The sequence below is a fragment of the Cuculus canorus genome, chromosome 26 (assembly GCF_017976375.1).
Source record: "Cuculus canorus isolate bCucCan1 chromosome 26, bCucCan1.pri, whole genome shotgun sequence".
NCBI classification, from domain to species: Eukaryota; Metazoa; Chordata; class Aves; order Cuculiformes; family Cuculidae; genus Cuculus; species Cuculus canorus.
The window spans coordinates 5,821,543-5,842,056 of record NC_071426.1 but is presented as its reverse complement, the minus strand read 5'-3'; the positions used below and the strand labels follow the sequence as shown (position 1 = coordinate 5,842,056).

The window sequence follows — 20,514 nt, the reverse complement described above, 5'->3', positions numbered from 1 at the left end:
GGCTAAGGAAGGGACTCTGCCCCTCTGCTTCGCTCTGGTGAGACCCCACCTGGAGCCCTGTGTCCAGTTCTGGACTCCTCAGCACAGGAAGGGCATGGATCTGTTGGACCAAGTGCAGAGGAGGGAACAGAGAAGATCTGAGGGCTGGAGCATCTCCTGTTGGAGAACAGGCTGAGAGAGTTGGGTTTGTTCAGCTTGGAGAAGAAAAGGTTGCAGGGAGACTTTACAGCAGCTTCCAGTACAGAGAAGGGCTACAGGAAAGTTGGGCCCTCTATAGGCCCTCTATAACAAGGGCCTGTAGTGATAGGACAAGGGCAATGGCTTTAAACTGGAAGAGAGGAGATTTAGATGAGATATTGGGAAGAATTCTACACTGTGAGGGTGGGGAGGCCCTGGCCCAGGTTTCCCAGAGCAGTAGTGGCTGCCCCATCCCTGGAGGTGTTCAAGGCCTGGTTGGAGGATAACCTGATCCTGTGGGAGATGTCCCTGTGGGAGATGTCCCTGCCCATGGCAGGGATTGGAACTGGACAGGCTTGGAGGTTCCTTTCAACCCAAAGCACTCTGATCCTGTGACCTTGCACTCAGGCTGTGCCTTGCAGCGGTTTTCTGTATGGATACTGATCTTACCTAAAGTGTTGTGAACCTGTGTCAGCTTTCAGCCTTCCTGGGTTAATCATGGATGAGCACTGAAGATAATTTGGTGCACAGAGAGACGCGAATGTTAATCAGTATTCTGGTGGAAATTTCACTTCTGGTCTTTCCATTTGATCCGAGTTGACAGATAATTCCTCACACAGTGTGGACTGAGCTGATGTTGAGTGAGTTTTGTCTCTCTTTACCTGACTTTTCAGCTTCTTATCAGTTAGATTTGTTAAGGAGGGCTATAAAATGTCTGAGTCACCTTGTTCGGCCATGCTCAGTCAGTGGGCTGAGCTCTGATAAGGAAAAACGATTCCTTTCTGATAGCCTGGCCTCTTGCTGCCTAAACATTTCTGTTTCGATTTGATGCTTCTGATTTGATGGCAGAATAGAAGTCTTCTTAAAATCTCTGATCACCCTCTGTGCTGTTCAGTTGCTGAGTAGAAGCAGGAAGAGTTTGGAAATGTGTTTGCCTTGGACTGTCACCCAGCACACGGACCCGCGGGATGTACCCGGCCACTTGCTCCCTCTCTAGCAAGCCAGATCTAGCAAGCCTCAGGTGAGGGCTGCGGAGATGACCCAAGGGCTGGGGCACCTCTGCTCTGAGGACAGCTTTAGAGAGTTGGGATTGTTCAGCCTGGAGAAGAGAAGGCTCCAAGGAGACCTTAGAGCAACTTCCAGTACTAAAAGGGGCCCCAGGGGAGCTGGGAAGGGACTTTTTATGAGGGTATGGAGTGACCGAACAAGTGGGAATGGCTTTGGAAGTGGAGAGATTTAGGTAGACATTAGGAAGAAACGTTTTCCTGTGAGGGTGGTTGCCCAGGGAAGTGGTGACTGCTCCATCCCTAGAGGTGTTCAAGGCCAGGTTGGATGGGGCTTGGAGCAACCTGATCCAGTGGGTCATGTCCCTACCAATGGCAAGGTGCTTGGCACTGGATGGGCTTTAAGGTCCCTTCTAACCCAAACCATTCTATGATTAACAGGCCTCAATTTGGGGTTGCTTGTTTGTCGTTATCTGGGAACCCTCATCCAAACACAATCGCTCTGGCTGGTGTGTTCCAGCTCCAGCAATCAACCGAGGGCGTGCTCCTGATGCGATTCTCAAGAACAACTCCCAAGGAATTCTCACATCTTCTTTCAGCAGATGACGGTGGGACTGGTTTGCAGTGGGAAGTAAGATAGGGTTATATAGCCTTGTCCTTTGCGTCGGTGGAGTTGCCAGTTGATGCGAACCAAGTAGCTTGTGGTGCCGGAATGCTCGCTCTCTGGCCCGGCGGGTTCCCTGCTGGTGTATCGCTTGTGCTGGTGGTTTATAGGTTTGGCTGCATTGCTTAGGAAGGTGCAATTCTGCCTTTTCCCTCTTGCTTTGCAATCTGAGATGATAAAGCTGCCAGAGCAAACAATGGCTGTCTCTATCACTGATTTTCTTGGAGAATAAAATACATCTGCATTGGCAGAAAAAGGCAAATTCTTTTCTTTTTTTTTCCTTGTGTGCTTGAAAAAAACCCTTGTGCCACTACAGTAAAAGCAAACAAAACCCCTAAAGCTACCCCCAGCCCTTAACTGGTACCGATCCCTTGCAGCTCGGACATGTTGATGTTGCTTCAGAGCTGCAGGGGCAGCTTTGAGACCGCTGAGGATTTGAGGAGGCAAACTAGGCTCCTACTTCAGCCTGAAGTTCAAGGCAGAAATAATTATCCTATCTTAATATTTGCTTTTAAGAAACAAATCTTAATTAAAACCCTTATTTGAAGGCCCTACTGTCCATTCCCTTTCAATTTAATTAGGAGTGCTTCCAGGGCAGCTCACTGCCCAAGCAGTATTTCTTGTGTACGTATATTTTCTCTCTTGAAAAGTTACATCACTTTGAAAGATCAATATCTCTTTCACCTCAGGTAACCAGAATTTTCTAGCGAATGGGCAGTTAATGGCTATTAAGAGGTTCTAAAATGTTAATACTCGATAATTTTTCACAGAGTCCTAAATTGCCCCTAACAGAAGGGTCTCTCAGGTTGTGCTATTACTGCAATTATGGGAGGCATTCAAGGAGCTGGGATTTTCCTGAGCAGCGGTTTGGAAGGGAGGCTTAAGGAGAAACCCAAACCCCACTTATTTCTTTCTCTTTTGTATTTAACGGTGTTTTTGGAATAGCCAGGAGCTGCCTTTCCACCTCTAGCAATTAAGCTGAGAATGTCATTAACTTCCGTTTGAAATAATGCCAGTGAGTGGTGGGTTTTGCTGCTTGAATGTGTTCCTTGCTTTGCACAACATTTTGCTTGATAGATTTTGCAAAGACTATTTTTCAGGTTCCATCATGTGCTTTGTCTGGAGCTGAGCTTCATTGCAGCCGTCTGCAGCTGCGCTTGCTTTTCTGAAGTTCATTAACCGCAGGTTGCGAAACTTGGTTTGCTGGAGAATTTTCTATGCTGTCCTGCGGGAAGTTTAGGTTCAGATCTGTCAATTCATGTTCCTTAGCCTGGGAAATGGCAAAAGTTTGAATGAGCATAGACTGGCAGGTCTAACTTAAGGAGCAAATATGGGAAAACTCTATTGGAGTGACCCGTCTGGGAAAACAAAAAGAAAACGAATAAGTTGGATGATTGTTCTTGTGCCAAAACAGTATTGATCCTAATGAAAATGCAGTTTTATCCTGAAGTGCTTGCTTCAGCATCATCGGACACAATGTCCCTTGTGCAATGGAGAAGATTTCGGGTAAGGGAGTTTAGCAGTAAGGGCTCTTTCTGTCTGTCTATATATATAATATGATTATAATATAATCATAGAATCGCTAGGCTGGACAAGACCTTTGAGATCAAGTCCAACCGTACCTGTCCACTACTAACCCAGATCATCAAGCACTTCTTCTGCCCGTCTTTCAAATCCCTCCAGGGAAGGGGACTCCACCACCTTCCGGGCAGCCGTTCCAGTACCTGATAACCCTTTCAGTGAAGAATTTTTTCCTGATGTCCAATGTGAACCTGCCCCGGCACAACTTGAGGCCATTTCCTCTCATCCTGTTGCCTGCCACTTGGGAGAAGAGACCAGCACCCACCTCGTTACAACCTCCTTTTAGGCAGTTGTGGACAGTGATGAGGTCTCCCCTCAGCTTCTTCTTCTCCAGGCTAAACAGCCCCAGGTCTCTGAGCTGCTCCTCATAATGCTTGTTCTCCAGCCTCTTCCTCAGCTCCATTCCCTTCTCTGGACCCGCTCCAGGACCTCAATGTCCTTGTAGTGAAGGGCCTAAAACTGAGCCCAGACTTCACCAGTGCTGTGTACAAGGGGACAATCCCTTCCCTGGTCCTGCTGGCGCTGTTGTTTCTGATACAAGGCAACATGTTGTTGGTCTTCTTGGCCAACTGGGCCACTGCCAGCTCATTCAGGTGGCTCACAGGGACTCAAGTGTGCTTCACTGTCCACCCAGTGTAGGCTTCCTGAGTGTTTTTTACTTAAAATAAATTGATTTAAAAGGCAGGATTTCCTTATACAGAGGTGAACTTGTGAGTAAGTCTACAAGCTCGCACTCCTTGAAGAAGTGCAGGTATTGTTTGCAGTGAGAGTTCAGTAGTGAGCTGTGCTACATCCCTCCGTAGCTGGGGTACATGCCTGCTTTGTTCCCAGAAAGTTCTACACAACGAACTGTGAAATTGAAACAAAGCTGAGATCTCACTGTTCCACTGATAATTGTCGACCACAAGAGAAGAACGAGAGAATAATCACAGTATTCCCATCCCTAGTCAGCTTTATCTTTAAATGGGAATTTAAAGTTACTGAATCGAAAAGCAGTGGTAAGAGTTGGTGAGTTGTGCGTGTGAGGGGGAACCAAGGCCGCCAGACAGGTGTGTTTGTGCATATATCTTAGGTAATCAAGAAAATACTAATTTCTCTCTTCAATTCTAGGTGCCATTGAGGCTGACGATACTTAAAAAAGCAACCCTGATGTCCCGTCTGGATTTCTGAGCACTTCTCTAATTCCTGGAGGTGCTGCTGTGGACATAAGGCATTGTCCTTACTACTTGGCCTGTCATCCCAGAAGCATCCGCTTGGGTCCTGTATGCAAGTCCTTGACATTCTGGAAACGATGGGGATTGGTAAGAATACCACTTCGAAATCAGTGGAGGCGGGAGGCTCAACGGAAGGCAAATACGAGGATGAATCTAAACATCCCACCTTTTTCACCTTGCCTGTAAGTACCACATTCAAGTGCTGTGTGACCGTGCTCAGAGTGAATCTGTTAATGACGCTTTGCTCTGACCGTGTTGTACCAAACCTTTCTTTCTACAAGAAGTCAGTAAAACCTCTTTTGCCACTTGTTACTGTTTATGTGTAAACACGGCCAGTTATGTTGTCTGTAGTTATTTCCTGTGTGTGCCCCAAAGCAGTGCTGTTTGCAGAGCACACAGTGCTGAGTTTGTGCATGGAACAACTCGCTGTCCTGCTGTGGGATGCACTGGCCCCTGGCGTGTCCCGAGGAAACATTTGCTTGTCTTTTACTTATTCCAATTTCCAGTTGCATCCTTCGATTGTACAGAACTCTTCCACTCAGCCTACTGTGGGGTACCCCTGCCCTCAGCTGGCACTGTCTGGCCTTCAAGGAGCCGTGTGTGATATCTGCTAAGTTCCTGTACGTTCCTCGCCATGCTGTTACAGCAAAGGTTGTGGCCGTGCTTGTGATGTCTTCTGGAAACATCAAAGGCAGATGCCAAGTAACAAGGGAGAAAATAGTGATGTGAGATGTGCCTGCAGAGAAAATGTTAGATTTGACACCTTGTGTTTCTTGTTTTGTTTTTAAGGTGGTAATAAACGGTGGAGCAACATCCAGCACTGATCAGGATACAGAAGACACAGAGTTGATGGCCATCTATACTACAGAAAATGGCATCGCAGAAAAGGTACGTAGTGGTTTCCTTACAGAGAGAGCTCGTTCTTGCTTTCCCAGTTCTGTTATTTGTCTGCACTCACTGTAAGTGGCCGAGAGGTTTCTTTTCTGCAACCAGACCTGCTGACTCGCAGATTCAAACCAGGCCAGAGGGAGTTGTGTCCTCATGACTCTTCTGGTCACACGTTTTGGTTGCAGAACATGGGGAATGACTCAGCAGCTGTTGGCAGCCCCTGATGCACTTTGACCTGGCCCAAGCATTCCCAATATGCAGAGGTTTTTGCCATTGTTTCCATTGGCCTTTGCATGGTTTCCCTGAAAAGGTCATCCTGCTCTCTTCTGTTCCCTTTTTCTGCTTTTAGTCAGGTAAACTGGTAGTGTTGAGCACCTTCAAAAGTGGAATCTTTTTCACTCTGTTTCCCAGTTTCTTCCAAGCTCCAATCTCATAAATGTAATTTTTCTAATTCTCCTTTAATGTAAGGGGCTGCTTGTTATGATCTAGCAACTGCTTTGTGAACAACATTCAGGTCTTTTACAAGAACCCTTCAACATTTTCTTTAGGAGAACAATGGTTGCACCTTGGCTATTCAGAAAGACTCATTTAAGGCCACAAAGGAGACCAATTTGTGATTTTTCCAGCTTTTTTCCCCATTTCTATCATTCCTCAAGCCTGTTCAATAATAGTCTTGCAGAAGAGACAGTGTGAATCTAAGCTTCTGTTTAAAATAAGAAAGAGAATCACAGTAAATCTGAACAGCTCCTTCTTCTGAAGTGTTTCTGTCTAATTGGTTTGGGGTTAAGGCTTATCTCCAAAAAACCTCAATCTGACCAAATTTTTCAAAATGTCCTAATTGAAACAAGAACAAAACTCTCTTGGTTCCAACCAAGAACATCATGATGGTAATTTCTTTGAGGCTATAACCTCTGCTGGAGCAAGGATGGTACCAAAGGATGTAGTTAAGGTTTTCGAACTTGGGCATCAAAATTCACTTCTGAGTGTCAGATTTAAAATCTCTAAAGAGGCGATTCCAACAGAGATCTCTTATCGTGACATTGTAAGGGTGTTATGAATGCCACAACGTGTCTTTCTCTTACAGACAGCCTGACTGTATGTCTCGAATACGTCTCCCCTGTAGTCTTGATCACACTGATATTTGGGTGGACATACGTTGGCAACTGTTGACATGCATGTGTCTTTGATGGCTGATCTTTGGAGCACGCTCAGACTAGCGTGGAGAGAGACAATCTGATAAAAGCCCGGAGCAAAAGGTGTTGGGATGCAATTGTGCAACTAAGATTAACCATCTCTAGACATTAGAGCATGTCTTCATGGCAGGGTTGTACCCAACGTATGTTTTTCTCCCTTCCGCTTGATCTGTGTGATCAGAACTGTAGATGATGGTTGATAATTCACCTTAAAGAGACCGTGAGCTTTTAATCAACCAAATCTGCTTGAGTTAAAGCTTTGCTGTGGCTTATGATGAGTGAAGAGTGGAAGGACGGACCATAGAAATGAACAACCTGGTATATTCAGACTGCTTTTCACTTGAAGTGAGCATGAAGCATGTTTGTTCTTGGCTTCCCATTCCTCTTGAGCAATTATTCACTGAAAAAGCAACGGAAAGACCTTGAATAAAAAGCCTTTAGCAAAGAGGACTGACATGAATTTAATTGCTGAGGGATGTCCAGTGCTTACATTGTCTCACAATATTTGTTACCGGAAACAACAAACTATTAGCCTCTGAGGAATAACTGCATAAAACCACCATAAAATAGGTGCTACTATGTTACTTATTGCTTAATACAAGTAATTTGAATGTGTTGTTGGCTTTTTATTTAAGGTATTTCTCTTAAAGACTTGTTTCGTGCGTTTAATCAGTTTTCTTTTCGTCCTTCCCAAGTACCTAGTACTTCGTATCAGAGCCTTCGTCTTGCACTGTTGTTGGTGTTTGCTTCTTTGGATTTTGGGGTGGGTCTGTTGCTTTACACTGGATTTCTGCCCCACCATTTTCTCAGTCACGTTCCCACCTGTTTATATTTATTCTGTGGGGTTTTTTTAATTTCGGTGTTGTCTCACCTTTGGCCAATTAAAAATTAAAAACCAGAGCTTCTCTCTGATGAGTATCTCCCTTGAAAAACAGCAGCTCATTCCCGGCACTTCCCAACCATGCTTGGCAAGCGCCAGCACACAGTCAGTGAGTGAAACCAGCAGGCACATGCTCGGGATCTGAAAGGGCAGTAACTACCCAGTGACTTACCGGCAGGAGAGCCAGACCTCGCCCTTGTCCTTACATTCTTCATCCATCACTCTTGGTATCTTTTATGGCAGTTCCCTTTAGCCATTATCTGCCAAAGATTTTGTGAGGATCAAAGCATCCTTTTCCAAAGCAGATTAAGTCTGGTGTTTTGGAGGACCAAGGACAGATGTTGCAATGGCAATTATGCTTTAAAGCTTTAAATTCTGTTGTTAGAAGAACTATAAATGTCGCTTTCAAATGGAGAGCGTAAATTGGTTAGCAGTTGTCTATCTGTGCCCAGAGAGGACTTTCTATGCCAGCTTATTCCTAGGCCTGCTGACTTTTTTGTTCTTTGCAGACAAAGGTAGGCATAAATGTAATCACAAATGAAAATTCTGCAAGAACTAATGAACTTGCTGCACGTGCCATGACGAGACCCCACATGGAGTCCTGTGTCCAGTTCTGGAATCTCCAACATAAGAAGGATATGGAACTGTTGGAACTGGTTCAGAGGAGGCTGTGAAGATGATGCAAGGGCTGGAGCACCTCTACTATGAGGACAGGCTGAGAGAGATGGGGATGTTCAGATGGGAGAAAAGAAGGCTGCAAGGAGACCTTAAGCAGCTTCCAGTACGGAAAGGGGCTGCAGTAAAGCTGGGGAGGGGCATTTTGCAAGGGCGTGGAGTGACAGGATGAGGGGAAATGGCTTCGATTTGGAAATGGGAAGATTTAGGTTGGACATTAGGAAGAAATTCTTCACAATGAGGGTGAGGAGGTCCTGGCCCAGGTTGCCCAGAGCAGTGGTGGCTGCCCCGTCCCTGGAGGTGTTCAAGGCCAGGTTGGATGGGACTTGGGCAGCCTGATCCAGTGGGAGGTGTCCCTGCCCATGGCAGTGGGTGGAAGTGGCTGGGCTTTGAGTCCCTTCCAACCCAAACCACTTTATGATTCTGTGGTCTTCCTGGTAGAAATAGGTCAGGGTTTCTGGTTTTTGCTGCCCAAGGAAGATGGGGAATTGTAATATAATGTAGTATGATGTAACATATATGATGGGCAGCTGGAAGAGTTAAGGAATGTACTTGATGCAACCATATCAGTCCTGTGAAGGAAAATGATTGTTCGACACTAAGTGGAACATTTAGGTAGCTACTTGATATTGGTCTAGCAAAGTTAAAAAAGCTGGAAGAGAGGCCAAAAGATGGGTTTTCAGAAGGCAGGAGCTAAAACAGAGACACCAGTCTGCACAAATCTCTGATAAGATTTTTGGAGAGCCAGGTATCCCACATGGGAGTGTCATGAACTTTGAAAGTCCCGTTTCTGTCCATCCTTGGAAGCAGTAACACAGGTTGCTTGGTGCAGGGTGGTAGATGTTTTACCTTCACACTGTGTTGAGGTGGGGAACTATCCACAGTCTGTTCTGCTCAACCTGTGCTGCTCTCTGGGTGGCTTCACCAACATTGGTGTAATTCATGAAGTCAACAATTAATTTCTGTTGATACCTCTCTGTTCCTACGTCCCAGGAAGATATGGTAACCGTTCTTACTCTTCCTTCATGACCTCTGCAAGGTTATGGTGACCTCCTAGTCAAAATGTTGAATAACCAGGCGATATCGCTGGTGAGTAACGGTCTCGGGTGGAGCCCGTGTCGCAGTGAAACTGAGGGGAAGGGAGGTAGACAGACGGACACACATGGGGTTTAATACATATGTGTGTGTGTGTATGTGTGTGTAGTCTCTGGGGAAAGGTTAACAAAACTGCCTTATAACACAGGAAGTATCCCTGGAGCTTCTCAGTGTCAGCAGGTTCTTGGAAGAAGTTTCTGATGATGATCCATGTCCTACTGTTTGTCCACACCCATACTGGCTGTTGAGTCTTCCCCCTTCTGCCTGTCTGGGTCAGCCACTCTGCCCCCTTCCATGGACCTGCACACCACTGCACTGACTTGTGGGTGTACACCTTTTTCTCAAAGCTCCAGATAAGAGAACAAGGCGTGTACAGGTTTACTGCTGCTTGGTGTGCTCCCTCCACTGTGAGCTGAGGTGCTAAAACTCGAGTTCCTGATCTTTTAATTTGTCATTTTTAGACAACCTGGTCAGGAGAGCAGCCTTTTAGTTTTTGGTTAATGAGAAAATTCCGTTGGTGCTGCAAATTGACAAGATGAGTTGTGCAATGAAGTGTCCCATGTAGGACCTGTGCCTTATTTAAACTGACCCAGTGAGCCAATTGCTTGATGTCCAACATGGTTTAAAAGAGTTTTCTGACATCAGTGTTGCTGTATTTTGCTTTTCCTCTGTAATGCTCTCCAACTCTCCATAGTGGTGTGGTCATTGACCCTCCCCAAACTTGAATTAACCCAGTGGCGTTTGTTTTCCCCACAGAAATCGGAGTTAAGAGGAAGTACCATGAGTTACTTCAGCTTCCCTGAGCTTGTAGGTGATAAGCCAAATGGCGATTATCTAAGTATAATCTGTGGATATGTTGTGATTTTTGAAGAAGTAAAGACCATTTGAAGCAAAGTCACGAGTCTGGCGAGGTTCCTGGTCTTTGCATAAGGCTACTTTATGTGAGTCTGTTATGCTCTCGTGTGGATTGGGTCAGAACAGTGGTTACATAAGATATTTCTGGCTATTTCAGCTGAAATGGTAGAATCTGATACTTCCTCCTACTTTTGTTGTTGGTATTTGGGCTTTGGAGCATTGTGGTTTTGTTCTCAGGAGTTTCCAAACGAGAGCATTTGAACAAAACGATTCCACTTAGCTGTAAAGAAGAACAGAGTGAGTTGAATCTCCTTATAATAGAAATTCTGCAGGGATTTTGATGTGTGCGCACGTGTGGTCAGTTGGCTGTTAACTCGCTGCGTGTTTGGGCGCGTGGTAGGCCAGAATGTGGCCTCGCTTCAGTTCCTGTTGGTTCGGAGAAGGTTGGCTGACTGATGCAAATTGGCTGTGGGTGTGTCCAGTTCTAAGGTTCAGCATTCTTCTTGACTTCTTGAATGTGAGGCAGAACCAAAAATAATAAATCTTGTGGCTAAATAAGGTTAACCAAGACCAAAAGTGAGTAAGAATTAAGTGGAGAAGAAATTACTGTAATGATGAAATTTCTTGCCTGTGGTTTTGGTCTCTTACATGAGAACAGCCAGGCTTATTGCTGGCTCCTTGACTTTGTGCCACATCTTCCTTCTCTTCTTTGTTATTTTTCTTCTTTTTTTTAATGAACAGTATTTAAGTTTAATGGTCAAGGGAGGGGATTCTCCTCTTCTCTCTTGTGAGACCACACCTGGAGTCCTGTGTCCAATCTCGAACGTTAAGGATGGTTGGACTCGATGATCCAATGGGTCCTTTCCAACCTTGTGATTCTGTGACCTGAAACTGTTTGAGTCGGTCCAGAGGAGGCCACAAAGATGATTGGAGGGATGGAGCACCTCTGCTGTGAGGACAGGCTGAGAGAGTTCAGGTTGTTCAGCCTGGAGAAGAGAAGGCTCCAGTCCAGGGATACCTTAGAGCAGCCTCCAGTAGCTGAAGTGATTCCAAGAAAGCTGAGGAGGGACTTTTACAAGGGTCTGGAGTGATAGGACAAGGGAAAATGGCTTTAAATTGAAAGGAGGAAGGTTTAGATTAGACATTGGCAAGAAATTCTTCACAGTAAGGGTGGGGAGGCCCTGGCCCAGGTTGCCCAGAGCAGTGGTGGCTGCCCCATCCCTGGAGGGGTTCCAGGCGAGGTTGGGTGGGGCTTGGGCAGTCTGATCCAGTGGGAGGTGTCCCTGCCCATGGCAGGGGGTTGGAACTGGCTGGGCTTTGAGGTCCCTTCCAACCCAACCCATTCCAGGGCTCTATGATTATTAGGTGTTTATTATTGTCCCATTTTGGGGCATCTTTTGGCTGTCAGATCAGTTATGTCATAACCCAACAACTGTTGTGTTAGAGTAACAAAGTAGGAAATAGCTTATAGCAGTGTGTGGGCTCCTGCTTCAGTAGCTACAGCTGGAGATGAGCTATCTTCAGAGGTAAAACGCTTTAAAACCGTAACACGGACATTGCCTGGAGGGATTGCCGCAGCCTTGTAATGTCTGGGCATCGCCTGATCACTAAAATTCAATCTATCCCTGTGTAACAGTAACCTACTGTTGTCCTTTGTGTTTTCCCATGTTTTTTTGCCCTCCCTGTCGCCACAGAGCTCTTTGGCAGAGACGCTGGACAGCAGTGGCAGTTTGGACGCACAGAGAACTGACATGATATACACTATCGAAGACGTTCCTCCGTGGTATCTCTGCATATTTTTGGGGTTACAGGTAAGTCTCAGAACAGAGGTAATAATATTTTCTGTAACTTTCAAAGCTTGGTTAGCATTTTCTGCGTAGTTCATTGCGTTTGTGTGTGTTTTATTCTTCTCACGCCCTCACAGATTTGGAGAAGTGTTAAGATGGTTTCTTCTGCAGTGGATCGCAAAGATTGCTGTGTTGATAACGATCTCTATCATTCACTGGGCTGTGCATTTGTGAGATTCACTTCTCTATTTCATTTTCTAAGCAGCTGTTAGTAAATAGGTGAACAAGTGCTAAGTGATGAGCTCCAGAAAGTGACATTTGGCTCCTCTGGAATTAAAGATGGAGAGTGAGAGTGGTATAGTCTTGAAATTTTGATTATTAAAGCTGCTGCTGTAGCCATTTCAGTTCTGTGAGCTTGATAGCATCGTCCTGGACCTGTAGGCTCGCTGGTCAGTAGGCAGTCGTATTCTGCACTCCTTGGAGGCAGAGCGTGTGCTTCCTGCAGTCAGTAGGGCTGGACCTCGCTCCTGGCTCAGCCACTTACTCGTGTGAAGCGGAACAGCTTGTTTCATCTCCTTTCTTTCCTGAACAGTAATAATATCTGTCCCACAGGAATGCTGAGAATTTGTTAATATCTATAAAGTATGCTGAGATCTCTGAACAAATACATTCCAAAGCATCCTTTTTATTTCTGCCTTTCCTCAAGGACAGGCAGTTCTGTAGGGATTATATTTTCACTTGGATTGTTGAATATGGTGACTCTTGTTTATTTGTTTTCTTAAAGTATTTGGATTGAATCAGCTTCTAGTACTCAGGAGCTTGTTTGCAGCCTAGCTTGTGTCTGCTCTAAGTTCGTTTTTTCGCGTGGTTGAAAGTGTGTGGGGTTATTTTTCTGCTTTTCTGAGTTGGAAGCTGTTTTCAGCAGTCACCTCGATGCCTCCTCCTCAAGACCAGCAGGCGTGCAGTGATGTAAATAACCTAGTTTATCCTACAGGAATAGCCATCGTTAGCAACAGCCTGGTGGTGGTTTGATGTGGAAGGAAAATCCTTGGAGAAACGCTGAGATCCGGGAAGCGAGAGCTTTGCTGGAGAATTCAAAAGCAAAAGTATCCAATGCAAAAGGAAAGATGGTTATAGGTTTATTTACTTACTGATATCAGCTGCAGTATTAACGAACCATCTTTCCCTTCACAGCATTACCTGACATGTTTCAGTGGAACTATAGCAGTGCCCTTTTTGCTCGCTGATGCCATGTGTGTTGGATTTGACCAGTGGGCTACCAGCCAGTTAATTGGGACCATTTTCTTCTGCGTGGGCATCACTACATTGTTACAAACAACGTTTGGGTGCAGGTGAGATTTGGGGCTTGTTTCTAATTGTTGAGGTGGTGATCAGATGGATGTCTGTTGGGATCTCCAGGCTGCAGTCCAGGATCCAACAGGTAGTTAGTCTGTTTTCAAAGGATAAATGTGAAACACAAGATAGCAGGTCACACGCAGGGCAGCTAGGGAAGGCTTTTGGAAAGCAGCTCCCAAAAAAAGGTGGATCTGAAATCAGAGAAGGCATTCCGAGGGTAAGAAAATATAGCAAAGGCAGGGAGAGGGGAGAAGGAGGAGGGAAATCCGTAAGGACAGAGAATGTAGACATGTTTGTGGAGGAAAGTAAAAACTCTTACACCCTGGGAAAGAGGAACTCGTGTTGATATTTTTATTACTTTCTTGAGTGATGCTGTGCAAGAGTTGGGTGGTTCTAGTCAGTTCAAGAGCAAGTAAAGTGCTTGTCACTTTAAAAAGGTAGGGAAAAATGATGAGGGCAACTTGTTATTCTCTGAACTGAGTGTCTCTGATTCCTTTCAGTACAAACAAATCGCATGGGTTTGTTAGTTGCAAGTGGCGGCCCTTCCCTGAGCTGGAAGGAAACACAAAGGTGTGCAGGGATGCTGTGCCTCTCCCTTGATCTCCTCTTCCTTGAGCTCTGTAAGAGCCTCACTCAGGTGTTAGCAAATACTTGTAAAAACCTGGTGCTGCCAGGAACAGGATGTTGTAAGCTTTATTAACATGAAGATACTTCATTATAAAAAAAGTGTGTTCTACAGTAAACACTGCAGAGATGTTTGACATGTTTGCTTACTCTTCTGTTGGCTCTGCCTGTGAGAAGCAGGAATAGCTGAAACGAGCAGAGTTATAGAATCATGGAATGATTTCGGTTTGAAGAGACCTTAAAGCCCATCCAGTTCCACCCCCTGCCATGGGCTGGGACATCTCCCACTGGATCAGGCTGCCCAAGGCCCATCCAGGGATGGGGCAGCCACCACTGCTCTGGGCAACCTGGGCCAGGGCCTTCTCACCCTCGTTGTGAAGAATTTCTTCCTAATATCTAATGTAAATCTTCCCCTTTCCAATTTGAAGCCATTCTCTGTTGTCCTATCACTTCATGCCCTTGTAAAAAGCCCCTCCCCACCTTTCCTGAGCCCCTTTCCAAACTGGAAGCTGCTCTAAGGTCTCCTTGCAGCCTTCTCTTCTTCAGATTTTTCTGCATTTTCTTGAATAAACCGAGAGTGATCAGTAAAACCAGAAGAAAAGTGCATATTTTAGGAATGTGTCCTCATGTGGATACTGGAATGATTTGTGGGTCATTTTCAATTGAAGAACAATGAGCGCTGCAATCCTGTGTTCCAGTAAGAAATGAATGAGCACCCCCCCATTTTTCAAGATTTATCTAAGAAACAGAATCTTTGGGTGGAGAAGTTATCGCGGTAGGGTGCGGGAGACAAGCCCAGGGTAGATCGCTTGCGGCTTTTCATCTAAAAATGTTCCGGCTCTCTACAGTTTCCAGTGTATCTTTCAGTTGCTGGTTTAGCCTTCGTCAGCTCTTTCCTCTCCTTTCCATTGAAAAAACCTTTCCCTTTTTTTTTTTTTTATTATATCTTTCTAAACTTATAAAATCACTCTCTGTTTTGAATGAGAAGTTCATTCCCATGACAGAGCAGCAGAATGGAAGCTGTCTTGAATGAAAGAGAAAATTTTCTTTCCCGGATGTATTTTCTCGTAGATGAGGGTTCCTGCAGGCATTTCCTGCCCGCTGCGCTCCGTGCTCGCCTCGACTGTGACCAGAACGTGTCAGGAACCTCTCAAAAGGGAGGCAGGGGGCTGGAATGCTGCCCTGTGGTGCTTTGAACCACTTTCTTAATGGGAGCCATGTATTTTTTTCCCATTTTTTTTTCCCCTTGTGCTTGATAAAGGGATTTGGGAGGCTGGCCTCGGCAGGAACTGGAGGCTGAGATCTTCTACTGTACTCTACAGAGTGCCTCCTCCCTGGATTTACTGGCATGAAATCTTCCAGTTGTGTAAGAAGTGCAGAGTCGTGGATGTAGATGAACTCAAAGGGGACCTTGGTTTTTCTGTGCTTCTTCCAGCTTTCTTCTTCTGCCTCAAACTTACCAGAAGCAGCTTAGTTTTTATGCTTCCTGAGGCTTGTATCTCTTCATACAACTGAAGTGTGTCATCTTCTGGTTTTCCCTAACTAATCTTGGGCTCTTTCTTTTTACTGCTTGCCATAGAATGGTTTGCGACTCATACAGAAACCAGTGTGCATCTATTTGAAACGCACAGGTCCTTCTGCATCATCCGTCCTTTGCCCTTTCTGGGGTTTCTTTGTACTGTTCAGTGGCTTCCACTTGCACATGTTTGTGTGCTGGAGGCAGTTGTGTTTGGGTCTTCAAATAAGTAAACTTGCATGTAAGGAGCACATTTCCGCAGCTGAGTGTTCTATAACTATTTAACATGTGATTCTGGTTTTATGTAAGGGTGAGAATGGGATATAGCTGCGGCATTCTCTACATGAGACCTTAAAGTAGTTATTGGCAAGTCTGTCAGCTGCAAAGTATTTTAGCAAATAAAGCCACTACACTTTAAAAAGGTCAGGTTCCATGGCTTAAAGGTCCTTAAAGCTCAGTTGAGAGGAGGAGTTGTGGTCAATTTGGTGCCGATACTCGTTTTAGGAATTCAAGCTATTTATTAAGTTACATAAGCAAGGATTCAGTCATCAGCTGGCTGAGACAACCAAATGCGGCTTTAATACACTTAAACCTTGTCAGTTTGTTGCTGTGCCCATCGCTACTCTGTCCAACCATTCTTACATCTGTGTGACACCTTAAGGTAATGGAAGACATTTCCAGATGACTTGACCTGGATAAAAAGCTCCATCTTCACAAAGGCCAGTGCTAAAACTGAGCAACCCCACAATTTAGATGTGAAATTAAAATTATATCCCAGTCCTAAGCGGGTAGTACTCTACTCAGCTAGTAACGAACGCCTGGCTTGGCAATCGGAAGGGTGTTTTGTAATTGTGTTCCAAGCTGCAGCTGCCTTTTCGGGAAGAGCCTGAGCAGAAGGGGCTGTTTCTGAGTAATAGGTGATCCCAATAATTTGAGGCTTACTGTCCATTTTAGTAAATACTGCAGGTTAACTGTCTGAGGTAAGGGTTGAGCGGTAGCTATGTGATTCACGCCAGGACCTTGTTGTGCGGGATGTCTGCAGGATGTCTCATGTGCAGCAGAACTGGCAGTCTGGACCAAAGCCTCGGAACCTGACTGCATCACTGGGGAATGTGTTTGTGATGTCTGTTTACAGAATCACTGGGGGGACAGAGCTCTGTGTAGGTGGGATAGAGGAGTAATAGCTTGTTACAGGGATTGCGTATTTTGCCATGGGCACCAGCTTGCTCAGTTTGCTTAACGACCCTTAACAAATAAGGTGAATCATTTACTCTTAGCTACCAACCATTTCTTCACCAAAGATAAAGCTCTGGTGTTTGCTTGAAGGAAGTTAGAATGGAATTGCACACCCGTGAGGTGTGCTCAGGTGGCTCATGTATTTGTTGAAATTTGACTTTCTAATGCAATTTTCAGTGCTTACGGTAGCTGGGTCAGCTTTTTAGATTGCTCGTGACCCAGACTCCTTGCCAGTGGTCGTTCAGCTGTCCTGGCTTCCTGGCTGGGAGCTTCACAGGTGCTGTTAGTAACATGCTGCTGCTTTGATTTTTTTTTTTTTTTTTATGTGTGTTAAGCATCCACAGGGTTTTTCCCCACACAACTTTTTCTTTTTTCCTTCTTTGTGCCTCTTCTGATCTTTTTTCTGGATCTGCCACAGTCATTTCTTTTCCTTTGCTGGTGTTTGCACTGGTGTGGAGGCTCGTCATTGCAGCTGTAGAACAGCTATAAACACGGAACGGTAACTGCCTGAGCAATTCAGCGTTCAGTGCATTGCAACGTGAGATCTGGTGTTAAAGAGAATATTACTACAACCCACTAATGACGGTATTTATAGAACAGTTCAAAGTGCGTCTTCTCTATAGTTAGGTAACATCTGGATATTTGCGATGTTATGCAAGCTACAGCTGAGTCAATAAATACGTTGTTGGGGCTGGTAGATGCTCTTCAAATTTTAAACCTTTTGGGAAGTGTAAACACCAGTGCTAAGAATGTCGTCTTGGAATTCTTGCAGCATTCGTATTTATTGTTGGCAGCCACCTGGAACATCTAATCAGCGCTTATCACCCCAACAGATATTTACATGTACGCCTGAGGATGAATGTGTGAGTGACTGTACTTCAAGTCATGCAGAATCAGGTGCTGAGTGCGCAGACCGTGTCCTGCTCTATCAGAGAGCTGCTTCTAATGTGGTGGGACGGTACGAGCTGCGTGTTCAGCAGTCTGCAGGGGTTTATACGCAAACATGTGTCTGTATCCTTGTGCTGCTGAGTCAAAACCTTCAGTGTCTGATACCTGCGTGCTGGTATCCAGTCATTATCTGTGACTGGCGCAGTATTAATAACTCCACACGTGTAGTGCTGTCTATTAGGTCTTTGGTGTGTGAAGTCTTGGTATTTCTGTCTGTTCTTTTCAATAAGAGATTCTCGTATTTCACTCTTGCAATAACCCCCAGTAAAGGATGGGTTTGAGGATAAGTTACCACTGAACTGCAGCTGATATCCTGACACGGTACTGTAACACCGAGGAATGTCAGTGTCTCTCCTTTCCTTTTCCACCAGGTTACCCTTGTTTCAAGCGAGTGCTTTTGCATTCTTAGCACCTGCTCGAGCAATTCTCTCCCTGGAGAAGTGGAAGTGTAACACTACAGGTAATTGTCCTTTATGCTCGTTCAGGTTTAAGTGACGAATGACCCAGATCAAGTACAGTGCAACTGCCAATCCTTCGGGTACGGAAACTGCAAGTAATGAGCAGGAAATAGGAAAAATTCTATCCTTTTACAATGTTAAAACTTTGTGCCTTGGAAAAAGTTTCCTAAAAATGCCCTTGTGGAATTCTGTTTCGGGGGGAAGTGTAAAAAAAGTTGACAAAAGAAATCTTAGCAGCATAAAACAATTCTTTTATTGACCATGGAGAGAAAGGCAGAAGGGTTCCTTAAATGTTCTTTTCCAGTATATAGAAATTGCAAGTCCAGTTGAGTCCTTTTAAGTGAGTTTGGGCAATACTGGGCCAGTATTTTGACCTGTTTAACTCTTACCTGACAGGTTTTGCAGAGCAAGCTTTGACAGTATTCGGATGTTCATTTTAACTTATTTTTTGCCAGCTCATCATCGCAAAAGGTTTTGGACTTACTTAGAGTGAAAATGTGCAGTAAAACTGGTTGGATAGGGGGCTTTAGGTTAGAAAACTGAAGTGGGAACAGCTTGGGCCGATTTCTCTTCAATAGGTGAGGGTACCTGGAATAGGGCTGTGGGCAGGGCGGCAGGCTTGTTTCTGGCTAAAGTTCTTCCCTGGGGGTGCGTTTGATTCTCTAATAATTTATATTTATATTATGTCTGTGTTTATACACCTGTTTGATTCACTTATAGCCATCTAATTAGTTTTCCTGATTTTTTTTCTATAGAAAACTTAGCTTTGCCCATTCACATGTTCTCACTGGTGGAGTCAGGTTTAGCCACTGGGAAACGGCACACGGGGCCGTGTGCCCGAGGCAAAGAGCGGTGCGCTTTGGGAGTGCTGGCTCTGTGGGATGGTTCTGTACGCCAGCACGTGCCAGTGTCCTCAGACACACTTTGTTGAAAGAAAATACAGTCTGATAACCTTTGATGGCAAAGCAATCTTTTCCACTACCTCAGCTTTTCAAAAAGAGCCTTCCCTACATCTTGAACCTTTTAATCTTCCGCGGTGTCAGGTGAGGCTGTTAGCACAGGTCAGTTCATCACGCAGTGAGTGACCTGAATTGGCGAACAGCAGACGTTAGAGTCCTTGATTCCTAGCGTGTGGTTGAGTAATTCTCCATTCATCCATTGATTGGAACACGAGAAAAATCCCTAATTGACCTTTCTGCTGAAAGTTATCATTTTTCCTCACTCTGGTGCAATGGGTGGAATTAACAGTTGTCTCCTGGAGAGCGTAAGCTTGTCATTAGTTGATTTTAGTATTGCAGAACTTTTATTCTGTGTAAATCAAGGCTTATTTGTCAGACACATCTTAAGGATCATTTTACATTAGATAATGGCAAAGTGGCTGAGGAATAAATACCTATGTGTTTTCTTTCTTCTTTTTGTAAGATGTAACAGTTACAAATGGAACAACAGAACTGCTTCACACTGAGCACATCTGGTACCCCAGAATACGAGAGGTAATGTAAGCGCAACCTTTAGCTGTTAATCTGTCTGACTCCAGTTCCGTTTCTCACTTAACCATGTCTGTGTTCTCGTCTTTGAGTTGGTAATTCCTTCTCCCACTGCGATTTTCATTTGAGTATATCCCTCTGCTCATTTCATGAAAGCCTTCATCTTTTCAGCGTGTTCATGGCCGGACAGCAAGGACAAGGAGTTAGTTACCACATGCCAAAAGATGTGCAGTAAAAGGCACAAGCGAGACAAATGCTCTTCTTGTAAGACTTTGCGATTTGTGCTCACTGGTAGCAGTTGAGCTGCTGCCAGGCCCCTGGCCTGCTGCCACTGCTCAGTAGGCTGTCCCGTGAAGGTAAATGTGCAGTTAGCAAATCTGCTCATCCCTAGGGGTCTTAAGTTGGAGACTATTCCGGTAAGACTCTCCCAAGAGACTTGCTGAAACATGTCCGACTCCTTCTCCACTCGCAGCACTGCAGTCTGACCGTCGGCATGCTCTGCAGAGCCCAGCTGAGGGTTGTGCCCAGGCGTCACAGCAGTGGTAGATAGCATAGTCCAAATTAAAGCGTGTGTCATGGAATTTATCTCCCATCCCGTTGCTTTGGGCTGCAAACTTTTTTTTAATTAAAAACAACCCCTCTCTCTTCCCCATGTTCAAACCATAGCTACATCCTGCCAAGAGCCCTGCAGCCAAGAGGGCTGACAGTCTCCTGAGACCACAACGCTGCTCTATACCAGCTTCTAAGGAGCACTTGTGAACAGTGCAGCACACACTCTGCCCCTAGGAGCTAGGAGCATCACCTCCGTGGCGCCACCAACCCTTGCCGGTTCGATCTGAGAGCTTAAAGGTTAGCCTGGAACCCAGGTCTCCTGTC

General features: G+C 45.1%; 1 protein-coding gene across 4 annotated transcripts in view; it reads left to right on the top strand.

Annotated features, from left to right (window-relative positions):
• Nucleotides 1-20,514, top strand: part of SLC23A2 (solute carrier family 23 member 2) — a 62,444-nt gene that overhangs the window by 23,700 nt on the left and 18,230 nt on the right. For all 4 annotated transcript variants that reach the window (XM_054088819.1, XM_054088821.1, XM_054088820.1 and 1 more), the window contains 6 exons: nt 4,537-4,822; nt 5,430-5,528; nt 11,921-12,037; nt 13,208-13,365; nt 18,065-18,153; nt 19,574-19,644. In XM_054088819.1, the coding sequence (XP_053944794.1) occupies nt 4,691-4,822; nt 5,430-5,528; nt 11,921-12,037; nt 13,208-13,365; nt 18,065-18,153; nt 19,574-19,644 (666 nt within the window). In that variant the 5' untranslated portion in view covers nt 4,537-4,690. The remainder of the gene's footprint in view (nt 1-4,536; nt 4,823-5,429; nt 5,529-11,920; nt 12,038-13,207; nt 13,366-18,064; nt 18,154-19,573; nt 19,645-20,514) is intronic.